Source organism: Durio zibethinus, chromosome 21 (assembly GCF_047325235.1).
Source record: "Durio zibethinus cultivar Kanyao isolate XHJ-2024 chromosome 21, ASM4732523v1, whole genome shotgun sequence".
NCBI classification, from domain to species: Eukaryota; Viridiplantae; Streptophyta; class Magnoliopsida; order Malvales; family Malvaceae; genus Durio; species Durio zibethinus.
In genome coordinates, this window is record NC_143182.1 from 7,821,782 (window position 1) to 7,847,696 (window position 25,915).

Sequence of the window (25,915 nt, forward strand, 5' to 3'; positions counted from 1 at the left end):
TTTGAAATTGATTATTCATGTTTTAAAAATTGGAACACTTTCAAAATATCATTTTTATCTTTTTTATATTTATATTTACAGTTATAAAAATTAAAAGTTCATCATCTTATTAACATATCAAATGACGAAAATAAATCATCTTTAATTGAACTATTAATTTTACATAAAATTATTTAAGTTTCATTTTGATTTGTACTATTATTTTTTTTTACCATTTGTTCAATGATTTCGGTAAGCTTAATTTTTATATAACTTTAATAAAGGTGAAATTTATAAAATATGAGACAAATACCGAAAATTTAAAACTTTGTATCATTTAAAAAGTGAACGTTCAATTTAAAATTAAAAAAATCGAAAAAAATAATATTAATATTACCACTTTGAGAACTTGTTCCTCAAAATCTCCTCGACCATTTACCGCTAGCCAGCGCGTTTCCCAACGAGAAGGATCAACTCAAACTTGGGCCTGGTCCCGCACAATAACATGAAGGAAATTCATATGTGTGTGGGCTAGGCATTATAATCGGTTTGTGTTTGGGGCTTATTTTGTGGATCCAACCAAACATGATTCAGAGCTGACCTTATCTTTTTCATAGTTGTCTAATATGACAAGATTGAAGTAACTCAACGCTCAGGGCTCGGCTCGGTTTGATTTGAATCGAATTTAATTTAATTTTTTTAAATATTATATAATATTATAAAATTTTAAAAATTAATTTAAATTTAAATTAAATCGAATTAAATTTTATTAATTTAATTTATTAATTTTTATTTATTAATTTTTATATATTATTTTAATATAAAGTTTTAATATATTTAAATAGATTTTGATATAAAATTATTATGTTTATTTTATAAAAATTAAAAAAAATATATAATTAAATTTGATATATTTTTAAAATTTTTTTATCTTTTAATTTAAATTTAAAACATATATTTAATATTTAAATTTGATCTAAATCAAATAAAAAAATAAATTTAAACCAAATCAAATATTACAATTTCAAATTTTTTTCTCATCGTGACTTAAAACTCCTCTGGCAATTGCTCTGCCTTGCTTTCCTCCCTGAGACGCCAACATGATTCAAAAATGAGAGACCCACCCACATCCTTCACCCACGCTTCAGTTGTCACGTGGAGGCCCGAAGCCAAATGTCAGGTCAAGAATCAGAGTCCTTGGTTTTCAAGCCAAGAAAATGAAAATGACTCACCTTTTTAGTCCCACAAGGTAGCCGTTAGGCCTCTGCTTCACATTTACAGTTCCTTCTACCATGCCTATACCAGAGTTGTTATTCGGCTATTCTGTTTATTTGAACCCGGTTTCCCCAATCGAAACAGGGAACAGATAGAGCCAAGCCAACCATTTGAATTTGAAAACAAGTAAAGACAAAAGTGAGATTTCTCACACGGGTTTTTGTTCCTCCCTACTTTTTCTACTTTCGTTTTTTTTTTCTCTTTTCCTCCCAAATTTTCTTCCATTTATTTACTTAATGCTTGTTTTTCTCATGTGTACTACCGTTATTTCCAAGTTTTTTTTTTTTATGGAAATCTCTCTTCTGTGCAAGTTTTTTGAAGTTTCTATTTCAATAATTCGTACTAGTTTTCTGAATTTATCAAGTTGGTAGTTGTCGAAAAAGTACTGTTTTTACCCTGCGTGACCATATTGATCTCTGTTCTATTCTGTTCTGTTCTGTCCTCTGCATCTTCTGCTTCTTCGTTGAGTTCTTAACTTTTTTTTTCCTTACTTTTGATGTTTGTAGTAATAGTAAATTTTCTAATGTGAATACTGGTTGATTTATATGAAGTGTACCCAAGGGTAACAGTGAGGGTACAAGAAGAAGATGATGATCATTTCCCACCCCCAAACGACTGTCAATCCTCTCTGTTTTTGAGGCTCATCGAATCTCTATCTAAACAAGGTAGCACCGTAGCAGCCGTTTACTGTTACCCAGTTGTCTACTTGTTCCAAGTATTTTGAATCCATTTTGCATCAATTGATTTTTGCAGAAAAGGAGAACCAAATCGATTCCCCACCTTCAATTGCCAGAATCACAAAGGCTTTTGTCACCAGTCCAGCTACAACATCATTATCTGCATCCGAAGGTTGATTTTATATAGTAATTTTGCTTTGGCATGATTTTGTGACAATACATTTCTTCTTTTATTTATGTGACAGTATCTCCATTTATCATATCTCAGATGCTGGAGCAGTTAAGAACAACAAGCAGATTGGCAAGGATACCAAATCAAATGCAAAAGCTAATTCAATTCCACCTCCTCGAGCTGTGTTGTCCAGTCCTGGTAATCTGATTTTTCTATTTCCCTCATGGTCTGTTGTTTTTCAATCTAACATCTTAGTCATCTTGCTGTCTTAAGGACTTCAAATCTCTTCTTTACTCATGATCTTTGGTTTCAGATAATGATGGGATAATTGGAAGCAGAAACAAGTTAAATTATGCAAGATCTTCAGCTTCGAAAAAGCGTCCACCTGAACAGATAAAGCCAGCCGGCCGCCAAACCTACAAAAATCTTAACCGGAGTCCAAATGTAACACAAAATTCTCCCAACATTAGGAAAGGGCCCAAGAGTGAATATGGTAGTCTTGCTGGAAGGATGCGGAAGGACCCTTTGAAGCCAGTAGTCCAAAGGCAGAAGGCACATACTGGGGATGGAAAATCAAGCTCTCTTGGAAGTTAACAATTGGACGGTCATGTTCTTGCTGCTATTTCTGGAATGTAAATTGGTTTGCTTCGTAAATCCTAATGAGTATTACTTGATTGTACACATGCAAAGATTAGGTGCCTCATCCTTCCTGTTCCAGTTGTATTCCGCCTTATTGCTTCCATCAATTAGCATGAAAAGGAAGAACTGGCGAGCCTAGTGAATTTCTTCTGATTTTCTTTCACTTTGTCCATCTTGTTAAGGATATTTTTACTCGGAATTAATTCTGAAAATATCATAATGGCCAAATCAATGACAAAACATAAAAAAAAAAAAAAAAAGTTGCAAAGGAAATTGGTGGGATACTGGAATTGGAGGTTAGATCAACTTATCTTAACATTCAAATAGCGTATTTATCTAAATTTAAATGAAAAAATAATTAAACTTTTAATTTACAATATTTATCTAAATTGAGTCACATTTATTTTTTTATTTGAGGAAAGGAGAATTTGAACTCAGCTATTTGAGTAGAGACAATTGCACCAACCGTCCCATTTTTTAATTTTAATGAGTTCATTAAACCAAAAATATTTGGAAATTTGATTTTGATATAATTTATATTGTATGAAATAATGATTAATAAGTTTATATAATTTATTAAAAAACAATGTTGTAGCAAGGCACTATATAAGCCCATATTGTTCAGGCCTCAATGTAGAAGGAAGGCCCAGTAGCATACCTTCCTAAATTCCCGGCACCTGGCACGCGTTGTAGCCACTAGCCATGCCCTTCAATAAAACCCAACGGCCTAGATTAGAACCATCATCCAAAGATATACGGCCCAGATTCACCTGCAGTTCGACCGACTTAACCCAAACAGTAAAAACGCTACCCGCATAAGGTTGCGGTTCAGTTGATCTACCTTCTCCTCTCCGTTTCACTCCATGTCTTTCTTCTCGGTATCTGTTTCAGTGAAAAAAAAAAAAAAAGAGTGAAACTCCAACGAACTTTCTAAAAACGTTCTCAAATTTTCTAACCTAAAACATTTCAAATTGTTAAATCCAGAACTCCCTGATAACGGCGACGTCTTCTCCTTCTTCCGGTACGTCTCCAGCCATATCTTTTTTGTTCTCGGTATGATTTTCTCCAATTTAGGGTTTTGGTTTTGCCAAAAAAAAACATTTCAGGTTAGATTAGGGTTCTGTATCGAAGTTTTGGAGTTTCTAGATTGGATTGTTTTACTTTATTCTTATAAACCGCCTTTCCGTTTTACTACTCTTTCCACAAACGACGACATCTTCTCATTCTTGCGGTACGTCACCGTCAATTTCTTTTTTGTTCTTAGTATCGTTTTCTCCAATTTAGGGTTTTGGTTTTGCCAAAAGTTTTCGGGTTGGATTAGGGTTTTATATTGAAGTTTTAGGGTTTCTAGATTGAATAGCTTTACTTTATTCTTTTGAACAGCCTTTACATTTACTGGTCTTTCTTGTCCATCTTCCAAATTAACTGTTTTTCCGCCCCACAATATTGTTAATTATGAATTTATTTAATTTAATTTAATGGAGAATATTGGTTATTTCTTTACAGTTCTTACAAATTTTCTCATTTTGATTTTTCCGTATTTTTGTTGGTATTTCTGAGTAAATGTTATTCTCTAGAATTTTCTGAAGAAAAAACTAATAATTAGGGATTTTGGGAGTGAAAAAGAAGCTTCTAGATAATTTTTTGTTATTGTATTTTGAAATGGTGTTAGTTTTGTGCTTATCTACTATAATTTTAGTGGAGAAAAAATGTTATTGAATTTTTGGTTTGATATTATTTTCATGTAAAGTAAAATAATGATATTAAATTCTTTTCTTGGTTGTTAGTTTTAGTTCGTACCATCCTGGAATGGGAGACGGTGAGTCAGTAGTCACCGACTCAACAGCAATTATGGATAATACATCAGCAGCCTATAATTCTACTGGTTCTGGTGCTTACCCTTCTGTAGCTATTGGAGATCCTACTGCTGCTGGTGCACCAGCATATGGAACTTATGTTGCATCTGATGGTGACCCAAATTCAGCCGGTCAAGATAGTCAAATCAGTGCAATGTATGACAGTAAGCCAGCTGGTGGATCAACTGATGAGAATGCTGCCAATGATGGAAATACAGCAGCGGATGCATATAAAACTGCTGGTTATTATTCATCTTTAACTGGCAGTGTTGTAAATGAAGCCGAAAATGTTGCAACAGTTGAGAATGGAAATGTTTTTGATAACGTAAGTGGAGCTTCTGCCGCACCAGAGTTTGTGGATGGTTCTGGTATGTTTTTCTTTGGCACGTTTGTTACAAGCATCTGTTATGCTCAAGGCACTTTTTATTGATTTCTGTTTGTGTTGAATGTTGCTTGATGTAATATGATTTGCAAACCTGCTAGATAATGTAATGTTAGATCTTTTGCTACCTGAGGATTTAGAAGAAGAATTGTTGTTAGTAATAAACTTTAGCTGCCTGCATAATTCTAAAGTAAATAAAACTCTCCTATCATTTTTAATCTAAGTTCATGTCATTTGGAAAAAATAATTGGTCCTATCAAATGATTTGTATATTGCAATTTCATTTTTCTGCTATTTTATATCTGAGACTAGCCACCCCAGAGATATGCCATAATGGCTAAAAGCTCTAATAGTTGAGCACCAAAACAAACTTTATCCACTGGCAATCTGCCATGGAGCATTTTTCGTGATCAACATGATGCTGGAGATAGCGATCAACATTATGTCTCTGTTTTTCGTTATTGTTATTTTTAGTTTTAAAATTTAGAAAAGGTGAAACTCATTTGCATTTTTTTATTTTTATTTTTTGAGTTCTAGTTACACATATGTCTGGTGAAGAGGATCGTTTGTGGAGTATTGTGAGAGCTAATTCTTTGGATTTTAATGCTTGGACTACATTGATTGAGGAGACAGAGAAGGTTTCAGAGGTATGTGGGCATGAATATGTATTGGAAGGGAATAAGTAAACAGACTCTGGTTTTTTGCCTGTTGGAAATTTTGTTAGCTAGGTGTCTGTTGCCTCGCTAATTTCTAATCTTTGCTTTTCCTTCTTTATTTGGCATGGGTTAGTGGAGACCGTTTTATAAGTTTGAATACCAGTATGCAGTGGAGGAGGCTCCATGCTTAGAATTAATAACTCTGGGGGGAACTAGAGGGCCACCTTAATAAATTTGAGAAAAGTGACTAAAGTCATAAGTAATTATGTTAAAAACTTTCTTGAGTGGGTTGGGGCCAAGAGTGCCACCTATCATACAGTTATTTTGTCATTTTCTACTGTTCTTCCTATTTGCTTCTAATAATCTCCCCAAAGTTGGTGGTTTGTGTGTTTATTTGAGTTCCTCGTTCACGAACTCTCCTCATTCTCTTTATTTCTCTATCTAAGTTTGTGTATCTTTCTGCCAATTGATGTTTTTCTCTACACCTTGTATGCAGAACAATATAATGAAAATTCGAAAAGTTTATGATGCTTTTTTGGCTGAGTTTCCTTTGTGTTATGGTTACTGGAAAAAGTATGCGGATCATGAAGCACGCATAGGCTCTGTGGACAAAGTTGTGGAGGTTTATGAAAGAGCAGTTCAGGGAGTGACTTATTCTGTGGACATCTGGGTGCTATATGGTGCATTTGCCATAGAAACATATGGAGATCTGGAAACCATCCGAAGGTAATAATTGTTAGTTTACCCATTGTTGTTTCGGGTATGCATTAGAGGATTATGATTGTGCTTTTCTTAATTGTGAGGATCTGGTGATGTTTGTTGCTTTCTAACATTTTGGTATACCTGCAACAGCAACTCACCGCATTTATGGCAGAAGGGTTTGATGAGGGTGCACTTTAGAAATGCTTTATTTTCTGATGTTTATTTCCTTGATTTTGAGGCTACTGTACTTGTAGCAGTTGAAACTATTTTAGGATATTGACTACGTTCCTGAGCTCTTTGCACTTCCTACTCCCGTCATCCTCTTTGAAGCCTGCGTCATAGTCATGTAGTTATCTATGAATTATTACTTTAACCTTGACACTTTGAGGTGCATCAATATGCAAAATGCTGCTGGGAAGATCTCATCCAGTGAAGGGCTAGATGTCCTCCGCTACTCCATTTTGGACATAGTTTGATTTTTGTCAAGAAGGTAAATGCAGCGTTTGGACGTGTCTAGAGTGAATTGTTCCTTCAGCTTCAACATTGGTCCCACTGTCTTCTGTCTGTGGATGTCTCTGCATTGCCTGGATGTTTATTATTATATATGTACTAACAATTTTGTTGCATGGTGTTTCAGGCTTTTTGAACGAGGATTAGCATATGTTGGAACTGATTATCTATCTTTCCCTCTTTGGGATAAATACATTGAATATGAATACATGCACCAGGAATGGAGTCGCCTTGCTGCTATCTATACTAGAGTATTAGAGAATCCTAATCAACAGCTAGATAGGTATTTCAACAGGTAAACTCTTTTGGTGTTTCTTCATATCTAATTGTTTATGTACATTAGGTTACCATATTGCCACTTGTGTCTGATATTTTCTAATTAGATTGGCCAAATGTAATGCTATAATGGTTTTGTTTGGTTGTTACTCTTTCTTATTGCTCTTTGCTTTTTGTGTTTTGCTTTTTGCTTTTTGCTTCTTGAACTTTGCTATGAAGGAAAAATAAGGAAATAGCTAATAAGTAATAATAATTCTTGTTTTTTTGGTTGCATATAAAAGTATGATCATTTAGCTTTTTACTTTTTATCAATGAATGCAAAACTTGTATTTAATCCATTAATGCAATTTTGTTTTTATATCTGAAAATAATTTCTTTTTGCTTCCAGAAGTAGCAAAAGTAGATATTAGATGGGGTCCAAGGAGAAATATTCCCTATTTACTAATTGAATTTGAAGTAGTAGTTTTTTTTTTTTTCTTAAGTTGTTTTGTCTTTTTGTTTAATCTTACCACCAACTGCTCAGAATTGTTTCAAGGTCACATCATGCCCATCTAAAGTGTGATGTTTTTATTGTTTAAATGTTAATGTTTGATGATTTTTGTGCTTGTAAGTCTCAAGCTCGAATATTGGGGACAGAGGGAGGATGAGGTTTATGGGATGGGAGAGCTGCCTCTCATTGGATAATTCAAAATACAATGCATTTCGCATTACTTATAAAAAATAGTGATTCTGTGGATAATAATGTACATAGTGCATTGTGTTATTTTGCTTGTAGTTCTTGTAACTTGATTATTCCCCGATGCTAATGCTATTGCAGTTTTAAAGAGCTGGCTGGAAGTCGACCTTTGTCAGAATTAAGAACTGCTGAGGAAGCTGCTGCCAATGCATCAGGTGTAGTTTCAGAGGCTGATGGACAAGTAAATGATGGAGAGGTTCATCCTGATGCTGCAGAACAAACTCCTAATCCTGTAAGTGCTAGCTCAACAGAAGCAGAAGAGTTGGAGAAGTATGTTGCTGTTAGAGAAGAGCTGTATAAGAAAGCTAAAGAGTTCGACTCTAAGATTATTGGTTTTGAAACAGCTATTAGAAGGCCTTACTTTCATGTGCGGCCTCTCAATGTTTCTGAGCTTGAAAATTGGCACAACTACCTGGACTTTATCGAAAGAGAGGGTGACATCAATAAGGTATTTGAGTTTGTTTTATCCATCTTTCAGTTAAGCTATGGTTTGTAGTGTTCAGTTGTCCTGTTTGTTATATATTGACTTACAGTTAAATAACAACTGCTGCATCATTTGCTTTATTGGCTAAATCGTTGGGTGAAGCAACTTTTTTAAACGGGAAATGTACTGAGACTAAAGCATGGACCTTCGATTTGATTCTTTGAGGCTAAGTACTTCAAACCCTTATTTGTCAGTGGACATTTTAGGTTTGTAATGTATTGAATAGTGAATTCATTTTATATTTTTTAAAGTTCCGATGTTATGCCTGCAGGTGTGTTCTTGTCTTCCTAACCATTTATCTGTCAGGCAAGGAGGGTCCCATCATATTTGAGGGGCCTCTCTGTTCCAACGATGGAGTATTTCTTATGCATTTCTCCTTGTGCTTTGTATCATTCCAGGTTTAATGTCCTTCTGCAGCAGAATATCTTTATAATCTTTTATGTATTCATTTGTGAATCAGGTGGTCAAATTATATGAAAGGTGCCTAATAGCCTGTGCCAATTATCCCGAGTACTGGATACGATATGTTTTATATATGGAAGCCAGTGGAAGCATGGATCTTGCTGATAACACACTTGCCCGTGCTACGCAAGTCTTTGTCAAGGTATGAAGTGACAATTTGGGTTGGTTAAAAAATGTTACTAGGATGAATTTTTTCTTGCTTTCATAAATAGTTGTTCGAGTTTCGGTTCCAATAATTAAACCATTTTCGACTTTGACTTATGTCATCTAAATATTTAAAATTTAAAATTTTGAAAAAACGTTTGGAAGCAAACCAATGGAAGTTTTCTGGCTTTGTTTTTGTATATTTTAATCAGTAATATCTTTAAAAAAAAAAAAGTCAAAGTCGAAAAATTTTGACCTAAAAAATTCGAACTAAGAATTAATGGGATAGAGGGAGCAGTATGGTTTCCAGTCAATCTTGTAACTTTTCACCTATTGTTATTAACAGATAGAAAATCATTGCATATCTTGTTTAAAGATGGTCCAGTTAAGGAAATTTGTAACCTGTTGTCACAAAGAAATTATTTGCTAGAAAATTGCCCTTCCCCCTTATACATACACCTCCTACTTCCATGATCTTGACTGAGACAATTGAAGAATGAACACTGTCTTTCCTTTGTTTATTTTCTTTTCGTGGTTTAGGGAAACTGTTTCAGCTTGTGAGTTAGTATATAGTTTTTACCATCTTGCATAGCCAGTCTGATATTTACTCTTGAGTCTTGATTATAATTGTTTAAACTTTTATCATCAATGTGCAAAAGGAGTATAATGGGTTGGTGTTCCTGTGGAGACTTAAATGGGGACTTCATGCTAGTTGCAACAATTCCATTGTTTTATATTTTACTAGTATTTTCTTTGTTACCAATATTTGACAGAGGCAACCAGAGATCCACCTTTTTGCTGCCCGATTTAAGGAGCAGAATGGGGACATATCAGGTGCTCGAGCTGCTTATCAACTTGTTCACAGTGAAATTTCACCTGGTCTAATTGAGGCAATTATTAAGCATGCAAATATGGAACGCCGTCTGGTAAGATTATGCTAGCATGCCTATCTGGTTTTAATGTGATTACCTGTTTCAAATGGGTTGTTTATCCCGATTCTGCAGGGGAAACTTGAAGATGCTTTCTCTTTATATGAGCAAGTTATTGCAATTGAAAAAGGCAAAGAGCATTCTCAAACATTACCAATGCTGTATGCACAGTACTCTAGATTTTTGTACTTGGTAGGTGTTCATGCTTCTGATGGCTAGTTTCTTTTCTTTATTATGATATGATTCATGTGAAAAGAAAAATCCCTTTTTCTTTGATTCAGGAATCAATGTCAATATTATTGATCATTTTTGAAGAATGAAATTTTATACATCACTATTGGTTCCACCTGTGTCTTAATATGTTCTTTACTTTGTTAATTTTATACTAATACTAATCTTCTATATCCCAGCATTTCTCTGCTGCCATTATCATATGAGCACTTGTGTTTTCTTTACAAGCGTGTGCATATGGCTTGTGTAAAAATTAATGTTGAACTGGCGTTCATACTTCGCCATTGATTCCATGTCAGAAGCCGGACTTGTGTCTTAAATTCTTTAAAAAATAAAATAAAGCATACTCCTGTTACACCCTATAGTATTTAAGGAGGTTTTATATGTTATTAGGTCCGTGCTATGGTTATAGGAAATTTTGCTGATAGAATTTATACGAGGCTTTGGTTGTCTGTTTATCATTTTGTTTGATTGCCATTTTAGTTCCAAGTGCTTATTGTCATTGCTAAATTCTTTCACTAATGGCCAGATATCTTTCTTATTCCCTTGGATTTGTTTGTAGGTTTCTGGAAATGCAGAGAAGGCTAGGGAAATTCTAACTGGAGCATTTGACCAAGTTCAACTGTCTAAACCATTCCTTGAGGTTCTCTTTCTCTGAGACACACACAACCCCCCTAATCTCTCTCTCCCTAAACAATTCCTCATAATTTCTGATATTACTTTTGTTGTACATGTAGGCATTAATACATTTTGAAACAATTTTGCCACCACCAAGGCAGATTGATTATTTAGAATTGTTGGTTAACAAGTTTATAGCCCCGAACTCAGATGGCACTGCTGCAGAGAGAGAAGATCTATCTAGCATATTTTTGGAGGTAATAATTTTTGTGCAAAAAGTACTTGCATTTGACCTGGCTTATTGACTTGAATCGTATGTAATTGCCTACATGTGCATTGAGTGCTAAGTGAATAAAAATGTAGCTTAAGCTTCTTTACATGATTTTTGTTATGGATCAAGTCATGAGTCATGAGTAGAGGTTTGAGTTTGGCTGGAAAATGGAAATCGTGTATAACCTTAAGTTTGGCCCCTTTTCTGTTAAGACTATATTGAGTTTGTTTGAAGACTTTTCTATCAAGATTGAATACTGTTTGAAATTCCGTATTCAGGGTTCTGATTGTTTAAATTGGTGTTTTACTTCGAAAAAATGCGTTTATGCTTAAATATTGTAAGAAAACTTTTACTGGTAGCTCACCGTAGAAAATAATTGTGCAGTTCTTGAGTCTCTTTGGAGATGTACAGTCTATTAAAAAGGCAGAAGATCGACATGCGAAGCTCTTTCTACCTGATAGACCCATGTCGGAATTAAGAAAACGTCATGCTGAAGATTTTTTGTCTTCAGATAAGACAAAGCTGGCAAAATCATACTCTGGTGCCCCTTCACCTGGCCAGTCTTTGATGGGTGCCTATCCAAATGCTCAAAACCAGTGGCCTGCTGGTTATGGTGCACAGCCTCAAACTTGGCCGCCCACTACACAGGCACAGGCACAGGCACAGGCACAGGCACAGGCACTGGCACAACCATGGACTCCTGGCTACAGCCAACAGGTATATCTTACAATTTTATACCTTGTCTTATTTTCGTGGCTTATTCTAGCTGTGAGTATGTTTGATATTGGAAGGAAATAATGTTACTTTTAGTGGTGATCATCCAGACTTACACAATTCAGTGCCTTCAATTTGTATCTGCTGTTAGAAGTACTTCATATTCTGTGACATGTTCAAAAAGGCTACTTTATATTTGATCAATACAGTATGATGTTCATTATTAACATATTTTGACATTTGCTCTTTGAGCATAGTATAGTGGAAAATGTTCTCAGTTCCGGTTTCTTTCTACTCTTCCTTTAGTATATAAAAAAAGGATTGAGATTGATCCTTTTCTGGTTATTATAGATTCACCCTCAATGGCTGTGATGATCTTTGGCTTGTACTTATTTTTTATTTGTTTGCGAGATAAGTTTCTCATAGGATTTCAGTGGGGTAGATGAAATGGAGAAGTGGATTGGGAATCTTGTTTGATCATAAAAATTCCGCTGGAACTTGAAGGAAATATTGTTAGGGTGCCAACCAGATTACTAATGTTGTGCAGGTTTTAAACAAATATTATCTACATTTCATATTGTTACTGAGATGAGGATGTTACATTGGATTTGTGGCAACGTAAGGAAAGACAAGATGATGAATATGTGTATAGAATAAATATATATGGCAACATACTGACATTAGTTTGGACATGGAAAGAGGATGCAATAAGAATGCTTTAGCGATGAAGTGTGATGTAATGGATATGCATGACAAAAGGAGGAAATGGATGGGAACTGTAACGCATTGCCTTTCTGTTAAACTTATCTTACTGAGGATACCTTAAATAGAGCACTATAGCACCATATGACTTATATATAGCAGACTATGTAGAGGTAAAAGGCTTAGTTTGTCAGTCGTGTGGCTTTTTTTTATGTTAGTATTGTTAATTTATTTGGTTACATGTTGGATTATGTTGCACTTTTTGTGAAGGGCAAACTAGCTGAAATGCTAGCATGCAATTTATGGCTGCCAATAAATTTCCTGGTTGATTGTCAATGGTTTTATTATATGGTTTTGTATTATGCTTCTTGCTGTCATTGTCATGTTTGGTTGACAGTTTCATAAATTTTTTTATTTATAGGCTGCTTATGGTGCATATAGTAGTTATGGTAGCAATTATGCAATTCCACAAGTACCTACATCAGTTCCACAAAGTGTCGGTTATGGTGCTTATCCCACTACGTATCCTGTTCAGGTATGAAGTTTTCTATCTGATTGCTTCTGATTTGTTTGATAGTTATTTGGAAAACTAGAACTTCAAATTCAAAGACCAGTAACACAACTATCACTTTGATGTACCAAGACCAATTTCGTTAAATGAAACAGGGATATCATCCCGCATGCTACTCCTCACTTTCTTCAACATCAAACAGTTGAAAAACAACAACAACAAACTAAGCTTTATATCTGATAACTTTAGGTCGGCTAACACCAAACGTTTGAAGAATTTTAATTATAGATAATGTAAGCTTCTCTTGTTAATAATTACAAACTTTTGAATTATTCATGGCACTTAACAGTGCCATATGCCATGAATGTTTGTAACAAGAAAGTTGGCCTCCTCATTGGACCCACTTGATATCAGAGGGTAGTAATCTGCACTGCAGCATGCACTAAATTTACTTAATAGCAAATGTTTTTGGAATGATGTTCGTATAAATTTACTTTTCTTCTCATTTAAGTTTGAATTTTTCCTAGTTTGGAGCTCTAATGTTTTGCTGTGATCTTCTGCAGACCTTTCCTCAACAAAGTTATGCTCAACCAACTGTTGCGACGGCATTAACCCCAGCTCAGCAACCTGCTGCAGCAGTTCCTCAGACTTACTATGGGACATACTATTGAGACTGCAGTAATATGACTACCATTTTCTTTGCTGTCTCTAATTTTGTCTTATTGATCATCTGTGCGCCTAACCTGACCTGTGCTTTCTCTTTTTAACTTAAGACCTGTACTTGATCTTTCTAACATAAGACTGCTTAGCAGTTGGCTAAGGTGGACATTTTAGGTTTTTGGGCGGGGTGATGCTGTTGGGGACTGAGGGATGTTGAGAACAGTAAACTTTTTTCGGCGACAATGGTAAATTGTTTAGGTATTGTGAGTTTTTCTTGTTTTTGTTTTTGTTTTTTTTGTTTTTCGAATTTTAGATATCTTTGTGGAACTTGTACAAATGTTAGTGATTTATGTTATCTGTAGTCGGGCTTCTAATTGGCAGACCAAAAGAAAGAAAAGGAAAGGAAAGCAAGAAGAAGTTTTATTTTCTCAAATTAGAGGTTACAGGAGTCCGTGTTTCTATTTAGATAGATATGTTTCATTATTTCGGAGCGCAAAAAGGCCAAAGCCTATAGTTTTTATGAATTTGTTAGGCCCGAAAAGGAAATGGTAGTTTCCGATATGTGGGTAGGTCGGTCTCAGCTGCCTGCCTCACTCGGACGTCAGTGGAAGCCAGCATGTTTTTGATTCGGACTGCACAACGATTGGGATGATCTTATCCGTGACCATGATCCATCAATACCTTTTGCACCTTTGTTTTCTCTTTTGTTATAGGGTTAATTTCTTACATTGGTATTACTTGCGCCAGATATTGTGAATGGACCTCAGTGTGCTTGCACCTAAGGCCAGAGCAGAAGAGAAAAGAGGTGAAAAAACGGAAAATTTATTGGAAATCGATTTGGATTGAATTGTTTTTTATTAAGTTTGGATTAAATTTAAATTTTAAATGTACATATTAGGTTTAGATCGAAAAGTAAAAAATAAAAAAAAAATTAAATTGAATTATATTTTTTAATTTTTTTTTAAGAAAAAATAATTTTTTATATTTTAATTTATTAAAATTTATTAAAATAATATATGAAAATAAAATTTTAAAATTTAAAAAATAATAAATTGAATAGAATTGAGCCGGTAAAGTTAATTTAGATTAAATTTTATGAAAATTTAATTTGAATTTAGATTATATTTTAAAAAATTATAATTTTATGTATTATTTGAAAAATCGAATCCCTTGAAAGAGTTTTAACTCTTTATCAGATTTCCAAATGTGGATATCTTGCACTTAAAAACTTGTTGCCCAAGTCGACTTCTTATTTCTGTAGCATTTGTGCTCCTGTCATACTGTTTTGACCTTTGATGCCCTACTGCATGTGGTAGTAAGCACAGTAAAAAAGCGGCGGCTCCTTCTTGAAGGGCCCTAAAAGTTTTTAAACACCTTTACCGTATATATTGAGAGGGTTTATGTTATTACCGCTTGAGGATGTATTGGCTTCCTCTAAAGTTCTAAAGTTCTGGCACGTGCATATGTTAGTTCCTCAAATTAAAATTATTATTTTTATGATTTTGTAATCTAATTTTTATGTATTATTAATATTAAAGAGGGGCTAAAATCATTTTAGTATTTGTTTATATATTGTACCAATCAATTAATAATTACTTTAAATATTTCAAATCAAGAGATTTATTATAAATTTTAAATCACAATTACATGAACTTAACAAAATTCAAGTTAATTTCTCAATAGGATTAATTTCCAACAAGATAATAATTATATGTTTTCTATTTATTTTTAGCTTGCTTTAATTTTCGTTTTCATATGATTTTAATTTCTTTCTTTTAGTTTTCACTTTCGATTTCTATCTAATACTATCTTAAAATCTTTTTTTTTTTAAATCAAATTCTAATCTTTTCTAAAATAATAGAAAAAAATCACATCTTGTAATTTTAAAATTTCAACTTCATTCTTTTAAATTTCTATTTATTTTTCTTGTTTTTGATAAAAATGTTTATTTAATGATTAATTTATTATACTCTTTTATTTTAATTTTAAATTATAAAAATTCTATAAAATTTCTATAAGTCATTGAAAGACTATATACTTTGTAATTCTATTCCTAAAATTTTTAATGCTATCGTAGAAATATTTTTATTGCACCATTTGTATGCTTGGTTTTATTAGTATATTTCATGTGCTTGATTATGTTTTATGTGTTTTGTATATACGTGTGATATAAATTTTTTATAAAAAAAGAGAGTATAATATAACTGGCCCTTCAAAAATAAATGTAAAGATCTGCCATGATGAATCCTTGAAGTGAATGTCATAAATTGTTTTTAAATCATAATAAAAATATTTAATGTAATATTTAGATATAAAATTTTTTTATTTTTTATTTAAATTAAAAATTTATTAATTAATGTAATATTTTAAAAAATATTTATTTATTATATATTTTCATTTAAAATTAATCATATTAAAAATAAATATTATCTTAATTAATAAATTTATAATTTAAATATCATACTAAAAATTTTTAAAATTCAAAATAACTTATTAAATACTTTATAAAAGACTATCCATGACATTAGTCAATTTATTTTACGGTTATTATTATTATCCGGCTGTAATTTTAATTAAATTTTGATTACAAAAATCGACCCAGAAAAAACGAGGGAAAAACCATCAGAGCCGTTAGATTAAACGGTATGGCTCCTAATTGACACGCATTTATGGTTATAAGCGTTGGTTTGAACAAGGGCCTCCACTAAAAGGGACGGTTGTGATTTTGGGCGATGATCAAATTATGATATTAATACAATATTCAAGGAATTTGATGAAAGTAACAGCGCATAACCAAAAACCTATGTGTTTGGAGTCAATTAAGCCCTCTCTTTTCACTCTCTCTCTCTCTCTGCCCACAGATCTAAGCAACTTCTCTCTCGCTCTCCCTGTTTTTCTTTTTGTTTTTAGATAGATTCGTGAAAAAGATTTTATGGAGTCTTTAGTTTCAACCTAACAATCTCGTTTAATCTTTTTCTTCTTCTTTTATAATTTCCATCAATCAACCATCTCCAACTATAGCCTAACTTCATTCACGTTTGTTTTTGTTAACTCCAAAACAATCCCATCAAAAAAAAGGAAAATCGTCAAGGGCTTTTCCCTCTAAACCCTAGTCTTTTTTACAAAAAAAAAAAAAGGGTTTCAGATACTTAAGTCAAAATCTTTGGATCTGTGGGTTTATCACTGTTTCAAGAGTTATAACATCAGACTTCTTTTTCTCTTTTAGATTCTTCGTTGCATGCTTCTGTTTTGAGGTCTTTTAATTCATCACTATGGCTACTTCCTACCCAGGACCCGTTCAGGTGATTTTTTTCTATTTTATTTCTATATGGGTTTCTTGTTTTTTTCTTCTTGTTTTATCAATCAATGTTATTTTTAAATTTCAGGTTGGTTCGTACTTTGTGGGACAATACTATCAGGTGCTACAACAGCAACCTGATCTGGTTCATCAGTTTTACTCAGATGGCAGTACCATGATTCGGGTCAATGGAGATTCCTCTGAATCTGCTTCTGCAATGCTTGTAATTTTATGTTCTTGTTTTTTTTTTTTTTTTATATATGTCTTCATATGAATTTGCCTAAGCACGAACATGTTCCAAATACAATGTATTCTTTTTCAATTCACGAAAATTTGATTGATATATATTCTCTTCTTTTATCTGATAAATGGCATATTGTTTTCTCCGGACTATTCTTTCTTTTGATGTTCTTGGTTGTTGTACCTTCAAGTGCACGCCTTTATAATTGCTACCACATAATTTTAAGGTATTAATTTTCTAGAGAATGATATCTATTATTTGGGCAAGGAAAACCTAAGTTATGAGGAGATAGGGTTTTTTGCTCTAAAAGGCCCTTTCTTAGCTTGGGCAAGTTATCATTGTAGGAAATGGATCTCCTTTTAGGTGTTACAACTTAAAGCCTTTTGATAATTATTAGCAAATGATTTTGTTCTTGTAAATTTGTGTTATGTACGTTGTTCTGCTTTTTATAATTATTACAGGGTCTCTCTCTCTCCTTGAAGTCCTTTAACTGGAATGCACTTGTCTTATCCTTTTATTTTACAGCAAGCTTGCTTAGTTTGTAATTTATTGGGTTCTTTTTTTAATCTCTCTGTGCAGGAAATTCATACCTTGGTCATGTCACTAAATTTTACTGCAATTGAGATCAAGACGATTAATTCTCTTGATTCTTGGAATGGAGGTGTTTTGGTGATGGTTTCTGGTTCTGTTAAAATCAAGGATTTTAATGGCAGAAGGAAATTTGTGCAAACCTTTTTCCTTGCCCCTCAAGATAAGGGTTACTTTGTTCTCAATGATATCTTTCAGTTTGTTGATGATGGAATGATTCACCAACATCCAGCTTCCACATTACAAGAAAACAAGTTTGATGCTCAACTAAATGTGTCAAGCCCTGTTGCAGAGCCACTAGGTACTGTGGGCAGCATGTTTCTAACCTTAATCTGTAACTTCTATTTCAAGCTTTGGCATTTTCTGGTCTCTGTATCTACATGCAAAATGTAGACAATATGAATTGGAGCCTTCGACTGTGTCCCCCCAACTTAAAAAATGACCTTTTCCTGGAAAGGTACTATAGTTGATGTTTTGGTGTCTTCTAGACACAGATGGTAGAATCAATTCAATATCTTCATATTCAATGTCAAAATTTGCATCTTATACAGAGTTTGAAGGATAATAAGACCTTCACGGCTTCTTTTGACCTTAAATTGTTTGCTTATTACTAGTTGTGAAACTGAAACCTTAGACGTCAAATTGTATTTTCTTTTTTTGGTTAATATATTTTGACGTGTTAAATCTTTACTTAAAAACTATTGGTTGGAAGAGCCTCTTTTTTTCCCCCTAGGAAATAATCTTTCTTTTCACTCGTATTTTTTTATTTACTATCTTCTGATGGTAGAAATTTTGCCTTGTTGGTTTTTTGTCTAACTTGTTGGATTTAGCAGTTTCTGACTACATTTTGGAGGAAGAGGCCAGAGAGTATGTCAGCTCTGTTCATATAGAAGATGATCCAGTTGACAAATATAGTCTCCCGGAGCAACCACATGAAGAAGATGATGATGCTGAAGTTGTAGTGGAGGAATCTCCTGCTGAGGAAACTCTTGCTTCACATCACAGCATGGTAAACACTGTGCAAGTACCTCCAGCTATGCCTTTGGAGGAACCTGTTGGGGAGCCTCCAAAGAGAACATACGCCTCTATTGTAAGCACTCCTCTGTTGCTTTTTATGTAAGCATTCTGTTTGCATATGAGCATGTGTTTGTGACCCTGACTTATTGAAGGTTTCTTACTTGTTGCCTATTCTTTACTTGTTGAATCAGCTATCATTTTATCTAAAAAAGCCCATATTTGTTTTAACCTTAATGCAACCAAAATATCCAGTGAATTCTATCAAGCTTGTGGCATACATAACATCCGGCCTTACATTGCTGAAACAAGTCCATGCACTTAAAGAATGCAGTAAAAATATAAGGATTAATAAATTAAGTAAACAGAGCCATGCATGTGACTGAGAAAAAAATTATGGGTACTTGCCATGAGTTATCAAATGGGAGTTAAGCCTGAGAGGCCTTTTCCTCAACAAATTCTATTTCTATTTAATACTCACACAGATTACTGGTGTTTAATTTGTTGAAAGTTCAAAAACTCTGATTAGTTGACCAACATTACCTGTTGTTATAAATGGTGTAGTTGCGTGTTCCAAAGGAGCAATCTGCTTCATCTGTTCAAGTTCAACCTTCTTATAATAATCTTCCCCAGTATACTTCAGATTGGGATTATACACCAGAACCCACGAGTCAGCAGTCACGTCCTGCTTGGTCAGATGCTCCCGAATCTGCAGCAGAGACGGCAGTGGAGGAAGGCTTGGTCTCTGAGGAAGGTTAGTTACTTCGGTGTGTGTTGTTTTGTATTAGGACTTACAATGTCATAGCTTTTGATTCACTATTGTGATTTGGCGTTTTGCCCTTCTCAAGCATTTGCATTGGTTTCTGGGAAAGGCATTTCTTAAATGGACCATCTGGGCATATAATGTGAGCCACTGAGCATCAAAATTTCGTTTCTACATTGAGTAGTTAAAGTTTCATAGGCTGGATGATTTTATCATTCCATTTTGGAAATACCTTCATGCATGCTTAGAGTTGAGAGAAAATTTACTGGTTGCAGTTCATATAAATTCTTTTAGTACTTGGGAGTTGCAATCTAATTACTGATCTTCATCCTTTTAGGTGAATATACTGGTGAATACAAATCTGTCTATGTGAGAAACTTGCCCTCTACTGTTACTGCCACTGAAATTGAGCAGGAGTTTAGGAATTTTGGCAGAATCACGCCTGATGGCGTGTTTATCCGGAACCGCAAAGTAATTTCTTTTTCTTCCCTTTTTGAGTATCTTTGGTATATAACCTTAAAGAAACTAAATTAGTGTTAGATGCAATGCAGGATGTTGTTGGTGTTTGCTATGCTTTTGTTGAGTTTGAAGACATTCTTGCTGTTCAAAATGCAATAAAGGTATGAATTTTTGTTGATACTTGTGCACTTCCCTCTCGATGGTAGCTTTTAGCTTGTTATTGAATCTAGCTTATTTCACTTTCTTTGAGAACTTCAAAGCTGAACACTTTCTCACTTTCCTTGCTAATAGCTCCATGTTGAATTATTTATTGTAACTACTTGTTTGGCTTGTTGTGTTTGTCTGTGATGTTGAATTTACTACAGAAAGAGCTTTAACTTGCAAGCTAGAAAAGATTTAACTATATATATTAACAACGTATAGAATCCAAATTAGTCCTTATCCTTTTGCACAAGTTCATATCATTTTGAACTATCTTCATTAGAATTCTAAATTATTCAATTCACATGTATACTAACATGATAGAGAGACTGAATTAATCTGCTAGTTAAAAGACACCAATTCTCTTTAACATTATACCATTTTCATTACATTCTAGTTTTATCCTTCATAGTTGTTTATATTGTTGGATCAATTTAAGCTTCATCTGTATAAATTTGTGATGCTTTTACTCTGTTGCTTATGATGGATGAGATGGAGATGGCTAACAAGAGCTTCTTGAGTGAAATACAGGAAAAATGAGGGGATTTTGAGAGCCGAGATTGAAGGAAATAAACCTGCTGTCCATTTAAAAAAAAAATCAGAATTAAATAAAGCTTTAGAGTTTTTCATTGCATAAGGACGCTTTATAATTTATATGCATATATACTGTAGAAGGTCCAGGTGGAGCTTTGAAGAGTGACAATCATTTACTTTTGTGGCTAATATGAATATTTACTGTAATCCTGAACCGTTTATTGGTTTTCTTCTGGCTTCTGTGTATATTTTTGACACTAATACTGACCAGGTTTAGTTCCTTCTGTAGGCATCTCCTATACAGTTGGCAGGAAGGCAAGTCTACATAGAGGAGCGCAGACCAAATAGCAGCACTACTCGGGGAGGAAGTATGTGCCTTAATACACACCTCTGTCATGTTTTATGCATGCCAGAATTTCCTTCTGTTTTTTCAATAAAATGCTTTCATTGTTGCTGCTTTTGGTTATCTTCAGAACATCCACAATATCTACTAAAGCACACTTTACATTTATCCTGGGAAAAACGAACTGTTTACAAACTTTTTTGAGTTGCTAAATTCTTGTGCTCCAGTTGACATGTTGCTTTAAAATTTTGCATGTCTAAGATAATCCTCTGGGTAGATCTCCTAACACAATTGGCTGGTAAACGGCTTCCAAGATAAACTCTTAATTCTGATGCTTGGTTTTAGATCTATTTTGTTTGCACTGATTAGTGCTGGGCAGTAACAGATGTAGCTGATGTTTGCATTGGGTAATCCTTACATGATACAAACACACTGTTAGGCAGTTTGTTTGTGTTTACATGTGGAACTGTTCCAATTTTGTTTTTAATGTGCTTTTTGGGCAACTTCATATAAAAGTGACAACCTTGATGAACATTAAGTAATGATTCAGTTTATGTTTTTTAATTTAACCGAACGTTTTTGGGTGTATTATAGTGCACTTTATTTGCATTGATATGTTACTGTTCAATTCAAAATGGCATGGCATGATAGTCAACTTTCTCTTTATTGAAATGGATTTGCTGGAGTTTTGTTGTGTTGACATGATTCTGCCATTCAAATTGATCAGGAAGGGGAAGAGGCAGGGGTAGTTATCCATCTGAGGCCTCAAGAGGTCGCTTTGGTTCTCGTAGTCTGGGTAGGGGAAACAGCCAAGAATCTGGTGACCACAGATCAAGAGGCAATGGTTTCTATCAGCGAGGTTCTAGATAAGACAGCATCTTGCGAAATCGAATACAAGTTGGTTGAACTTTTCAACTTCTGGCACACTGGGTTTTCTTGAATCTTGGGGGTGATTTGAGGGTTGGTATCGGTGACTTCAGAAAATATGCTTGTACTTTTTCAGAGTGTGTTAATCCACATAAAGGAATGTTGGCGGACATTTTTACTTTTATTTCCTTTGATAGGTATATGTTTCTCCTCTTGAATTGCTTTTTATTACGCAGCTCAAGTGGAGATTTTTTTTTTTTTTTAATGTTTTTGATTTGTTTTATGACTACTGAGGCAATGTGATGATGGCTGCTTTTATGATTCTGAGATGGAAGCAATTTTAATTGAAATCCTCATATTTTCTTTGCTTTTGGATATTCGTTGCACAGCTTTAACCCTGTCATAAGTAAACTCAAATCAAAGGACTTGGAAAACATAATTGATTTTGTAGAAATAATAATTACATCTAGTTTTTATTTTTTATATTATATTATAATACGCCTTTTGTTCGAAATCAAGCTTATCAGTAGGAAATCATCATTAGTAAATCAATTATACAGTCGACCTTGACTTTAAACAATGGTTTGAACTCTATTGCAGCTCGAATTCAACCTATCTATATGTATATCTTATCAGAAATATATGAAATTGTGACAGCAATGAGCAAACCCATCACAGGAATAAGCTTCCTGTTTTCCTTATGAAGTGGTGTACGAGGTTGGTTAGGTATATTAGTAAGCACATTTATTTTTCTAATACATATAGGAATGTTCCATTATTGTGCACTGCAGCAATGTCTCCACCCGCCAAGCTATAGCTGCTTAAGCCTGGCCAAGGATCCTTCATGAAATTGTGCGGGAATGGAATCAATACCCCTAGGCGCCGCATACTCTTCTCCATCTTCCTCTGTTTCCCAGAGGAAACTAGCATAAGCTGCATGAACAAGGCTGCAAAAAAGAAAAACAATTAAGTTCATAGCATACAGCATAAAATTATACGAGGAAGACGGTCTCCAGAGAGAAGCACATACTTATCTTGCGGAGACGCTTGAATTGCTCGTTCAAAGTAGCTTGAAGCTCTTTCTTCATCATGATATAGCTCCCACACTAACTTAGCATATTGTGACAGAGTTTCACCGTCTTTGGGATCTGCCAGAATGGCTCGAGAGTAATACTCTTCTGCTCCTTGAACGTCTCTCTTTGACTGTCAAAACAACATGACTATTACCATAAAATGAAAAAAAAAAAAAGGTTGGATTACAGTAGTGAAATCGACTAGCAATGAACACTCACCTGATACAAAAATTGAGCATAGTTCCCCAAAAACAAGGGGTTGCCAGGATTTTCCTCTACCATCCTCTTGTAATACTCCTCCACTTCATGGTTGTCACCACCACCATTTCCGCTAGAGCCTGATGGGTTAAACTCACCACCCCCACCGCTGCCGCCTCTAAAACCACCCCTGCTACCACCATCCGTGGTCAAGCCAAGCCCTTTCGCAAGAAACATTTCTTGCCCGACCAACCCTCGCTCATATTCCAAACCAACATTCCAAATTTTATCAGTAACTTTCACCTCCTCTTTCAGCAACATATTCTTCATGCTGATTGGGTTGAATTCATGACTACCACTCACAGCCATTACCTTCTCTTCACTACCATCGGATAGTTTTTCATTTTCCTTCAACTCTTCTTCCTCCTCTTCTAAAAAACTCTCGTCTTCTTCTTCCTCACACCTCGCCCTTGAATTATAAAAGGAAAAGGAAGGGATGCTTTCCAACTTTAAGCACTTGTGCCTTAAAGAAAGCTTCTTGGGTTGGTTCTGATTGTACAATTGTTCATTGCTATCGCAAGCAGCATGGACAAGCCCTTCCAAGTTTCCAGCAGAATGAACCCGGCGAAAGCCTTTAAGGTTAAAATCAGAGAATTGGTCAACAACAGAGGGAGATTTAGGAGAGGAGCCACAAGAAACTGTGGTAGAGAGGTGGACAGAGCCTGGAGAGGGATGAAATGAGAGTCTGTTGTGGTTGTCGATAAAGGAGGTCAATGGATGATGCTTAAAGGGGGTGCTGGTTTCATAGTGATTGTTGTTATTAGGACTATCAGCAGCTATGGAAGAGAGGAGTGATCCAAGAACTGGAGTTGAAGAGCTTTTTAGCAGCATTTTTTTCGTGTTTTGCTGCTTTTCTCTGGTTCCTTCCTGGTGATGGTGTGTTTGTGGTGGTGGTCGCTGGTTTGGGATATAAAATTCTGTGAACAAATTAAAGAGGCAATCGATGAGCAACTCAAATATCTTCTCTAAGAACAAGCCAAAATGAATCGCCTATTAATATCTTTAGTCATTGGAATGATGTTTATAAAAGATAAATCTAATGAAAACCTTTTGCATTAGCCCCCATTATTGAGGAAACTAAATTCCTAATAAGCAAGATTCTTGTTTGGATCTATACTCTTGTTGTTTCTTAATTTCACCTTTTCCTTAATGGAAAAAGGGAAAATTTTGCTCCAATAACAATAAGAAGAGATAGGAAAATGTTGTTTTTTTTTTGTGTGAAGAAAGAAAAATTGGAATAATAATTTTTCAACAGAAACCAAAAGGCCAGCCCAAATATACATCGAATAGAAACACATCAAAGAACAGAATGTGAAATATGGAGAGAACTTTTGATTGATTCAAACATTGATAGCTGGTTCTGATTCAGAAAGGTACATAATTACATATACGAGGAAGGAGTACCCCATTTCAAATCTCTTACTTTTGATCAGAAGTTGCATCTATTCAGACAATCAATCTCCCATAGGCTATTTATCAGCTGATACTGAAACTTTGTAATTAAAAATGCAATAAATCTTAGGAATTAAAGGGCCTCATTTTCTTGCTTAAAAAATCTACAGAAAAAAAAAGCATATGATAATGCAGTTAAAAATGGAAAAGAAACATACCCTTTTGAATTGCAAGAAAGATTCCCCTAACAGGCTAATACCAGTTGAGGAAAGAAAAAGCTTTTCCCACACAATGAACCAAAAAATGGCATATATATATATATATATAGATATGCAAAAATATGAAGAATTTGAGTTGGTTATTATTGGCTCCTTTTATAAGAGAGAAGCAAAAATAGAAAATGAACATGCACTTTCCTGTTTGATTAAAACAGAATCTGATGAATATTTATATTTTTTCCCTAGAAAATTCATGAGGTTTTATCTGATAGAGGAGAAAAATATCAAGTTGTTCTCTTTTTTAAGTCATCGAAACTGTCAAAATAAAAACAGAAATGGCCTATGCCACTCTTGATCCTAAATCTAATACTTCCACTTCGAAAATTTCAGTGGTTGAAACCACCCCAAGGCCAAAATCCAAGTTGTATTTCCATATGTATTTTTTCTTTCTTTTTTTATCCTTAATGACCACATTTTACAACTTTGGAAACGTGGGGTTCTTGTTTCAAGTCTTTACTCGGATTCATTACTGCACACGTTGCAGAAATTGTCCTGTTTGGAACATTCTGCAGTCGGACAGCTAATCATGCTCTGCATTGTTACAATAATGAAAAGCAGCTCAACAGCTAGCCAGTTACGAATTTGGATTTTTCCAATTTTGGACAATTTCTTCAATCTTCCTTCTGACGAAACCAGATTTTCATTTTGTCACGAAAGTATCTATACTAAATGTATCCTCTCAAAGCCAATAATTTTTCATTAATTTTTGTTTTAAATGGTAGGTTTGGGGTCTTAATTATACATTTAAAATGAGTAAAAGAATTGTTCACAAAACAAAAATATAACTGGTGATGACAAAACCTTTGACAATATCTTACGTTAAACTAGTGATGATCAAAGAACTCTAATAGTAGTAATTTCTTTCTGGACAAGAAAATTTGGCTTGTCAACTTTTTTAAATTCGCCAAAAATAATAGAGGACCCAAGGAGGCTTCATTGCTGTAGAGGAAAAGAATACATCATTCAACGAACGTTGGTTAAGCAGGACCCGCGGTGTCTCAGCTCTCATCCGTGGGTTGG

The 25,915-nt window shown here is 34.3% G+C and overlaps 4 protein-coding genes across 19 annotated transcripts; 3 read left to right on the forward strand and 1 right to left on the reverse strand.

The window, feature by feature from the left end:
• The first annotated feature begins 1,259 nt into the window (after positions 1–1,259).
• Positions 1,260–2,967, forward strand: LOC111306139 (uncharacterized). Of its 2 annotated transcripts, none has more exons than XM_022904043.2 (5): positions 1,260–1,392; positions 1,806–1,919; positions 2,008–2,103; positions 2,200–2,301; positions 2,417–2,967. In XM_022904043.2, coding segments are annotated over exons 1-5 (594 nt in total). In that variant the 5' UTR covers positions 1,260–1,391; the 3' UTR covers positions 2,698–2,967. The 2 variants fall into 2 exon arrangements, with proteins under 2 accessions (XP_022759778.2, XP_089606188.1); XM_089750062.1 differs by lacking the exon at positions 1,260–1,392 and adding an exon at positions 1,538–1,636 and having other exon boundaries at positions 2,417–2,845.
• Positions 2,968–3,607: 640 nt separating this feature from the next.
• Positions 3,608–14,447, forward strand: LOC111305341 (pre-mRNA-processing factor 39-1-like). Of its 14 annotated transcripts, XM_089750065.1 has the most exons (16): positions 3,608–3,973; positions 4,530–4,966; positions 5,518–5,627; positions 6,133–6,362; positions 6,976–7,143; positions 7,942–8,092; positions 8,205–8,308; positions 8,616–8,700; positions 8,805–8,948; positions 9,724–9,876; positions 9,955–10,071; positions 10,673–10,753; positions 10,848–10,985; positions 11,384–11,716; positions 12,837–12,950; positions 13,490–14,019. In XM_089750065.1, the coding sequence occupies exons 1-16, from the start codon at positions 3,798–3,800 to the stop codon at positions 13,595–13,597; spliced, it is 2,649 nt and encodes an 882-aa protein (XP_089606191.1). In that variant the 5' UTR covers positions 3,608–3,797; the 3' UTR covers positions 13,598–14,019. The 14 variants fall into 14 exon arrangements, 12 of the variants coding, with proteins under 12 accessions (XP_089606191.1, XP_089606189.1, XP_089606190.1 ...); XR_016331124.1 differs by lacking the exon at positions 8,616–8,700 and having other exon boundaries at positions 7,942–8,308; positions 13,490–13,844; positions 13,949–14,447; XR_016331125.1 differs by lacking the exon at positions 8,616–8,700 and having other exon boundaries at positions 3,608–3,763; positions 4,536–4,966; positions 7,942–8,308; positions 13,490–13,844; positions 13,949–14,447.
• A 1,920-nt stretch (positions 14,448–16,367) lies between these two features.
• LOC111305343 (nuclear transport factor 2-like) lies at positions 16,368–22,269 on the forward strand. The gene is made up of 9 exons (XM_022902797.2): positions 16,368–16,888; positions 16,973–17,107; positions 17,705–18,014; positions 18,547–18,803; positions 19,292–19,481; positions 19,828–19,961; positions 20,042–20,110; positions 20,974–21,052; positions 21,755–22,269. The coding sequence occupies exons 1-9, from the start codon at positions 16,859–16,861 to the stop codon at positions 21,895–21,897; spliced, it is 1,347 nt and encodes a 448-aa protein (XP_022758532.2). The 5' UTR covers positions 16,368–16,858; the 3' UTR covers positions 21,898–22,269.
• Positions 22,270–22,396: 127 nt separating this feature from the next.
• Positions 22,397–25,241, reverse strand: LOC111305344 (uncharacterized). 2 transcript variants are annotated; one of them, XM_022902799.2, is made up of 4 exons: positions 24,836–25,241; positions 23,187–24,142; positions 22,925–23,097; positions 22,397–22,841 (listed from the first exon to the last, which is right to left on the reverse strand). In XM_022902799.2, the coding sequence occupies exons 2-4, from the start codon at positions 24,054–24,056 to the stop codon at positions 22,706–22,708; spliced, it is 1,179 nt and encodes a 392-aa protein (XP_022758534.1). In that variant the 5' UTR covers positions 24,057–24,142; positions 24,836–25,241; the 3' UTR covers positions 22,397–22,705. The 2 variants fall into 2 exon arrangements, with proteins under 2 accessions (XP_022758534.1, XP_022758533.1); XM_022902798.2 differs by lacking the exon at positions 24,836–25,241 and adding an exon at positions 24,649–24,750.
• Between the last annotated feature and the right edge of the window lie 674 nt (positions 25,242–25,915).

Excerpts from the sequence above, each read along its gene's own strand:
- LOC111306139 (XM_022904043.2), top strand. Across the intron at positions 1,920-2,007 it reads CGAATCTCTATCTAAACAAG|AAAAGGAGAACCAAATCGAT; the intron begins GTAGCACCGTAG and ends TGATTTTTGCAG. Across the intron at positions 2,302-2,416 it reads AGCTGTGTTGTCCAGTCCTG|ATAATGATGGGATAATTGGA; the intron begins GTAATCTGATTT and ends CTTTGGTTTCAG.
- LOC111305344 (XM_022902798.2), bottom strand. Across the intron at positions 23,098-23,186 it reads ATGCTCAATTTTTGTATCAG|TCAAAGAGAGACGTTCAAGG; the intron begins GTGAGTGTTCAT and ends TTGTTTTGACAG. Across the intron at positions 22,842-22,924 it reads CAAGCGTCTCCGCAAGATAA|CCTTGTTCATGCAGCTTATG; the intron begins GTATGTGCTTCT and ends TCTTTTTTGCAG.
- LOC111305341 (XM_089750063.1), top strand. The coding sequence starts at position 3,798 with ATGATTTTCTCCAATTTAGGGTTTTGGTTTTGCCAAAAAAAAACATTT. Across the intron at positions 10,754-10,847 it reads TGTCTAAACCATTCCTTGAG|GCATTAATACATTTTGAAAC; the intron begins GTTCTCTTTCTC and ends TTGTACATGTAG. Across the intron at positions 11,717-12,836 it reads CTCCTGGCTACAGCCAACAG|GCTGCTTATGGTGCATATAG; the intron begins GTATATCTTACA and ends TTTTATTTATAG.
- LOC111305343 (XM_022902797.2), top strand. The coding sequence starts at position 16,859 with ATGGCTACTTCCTACCCAGGACCCGTTCAG. Across the intron at positions 17,108-17,704 it reads AATCTGCTTCTGCAATGCTT|GAAATTCATACCTTGGTCAT; the intron begins GTAATTTTATGT and ends CTCTCTGTGCAG. Across the intron at positions 20,111-20,973 it reads CTGTTCAAAATGCAATAAAG|GCATCTCCTATACAGTTGGC; the intron begins GTATGAATTTTT and ends TTCCTTCTGTAG.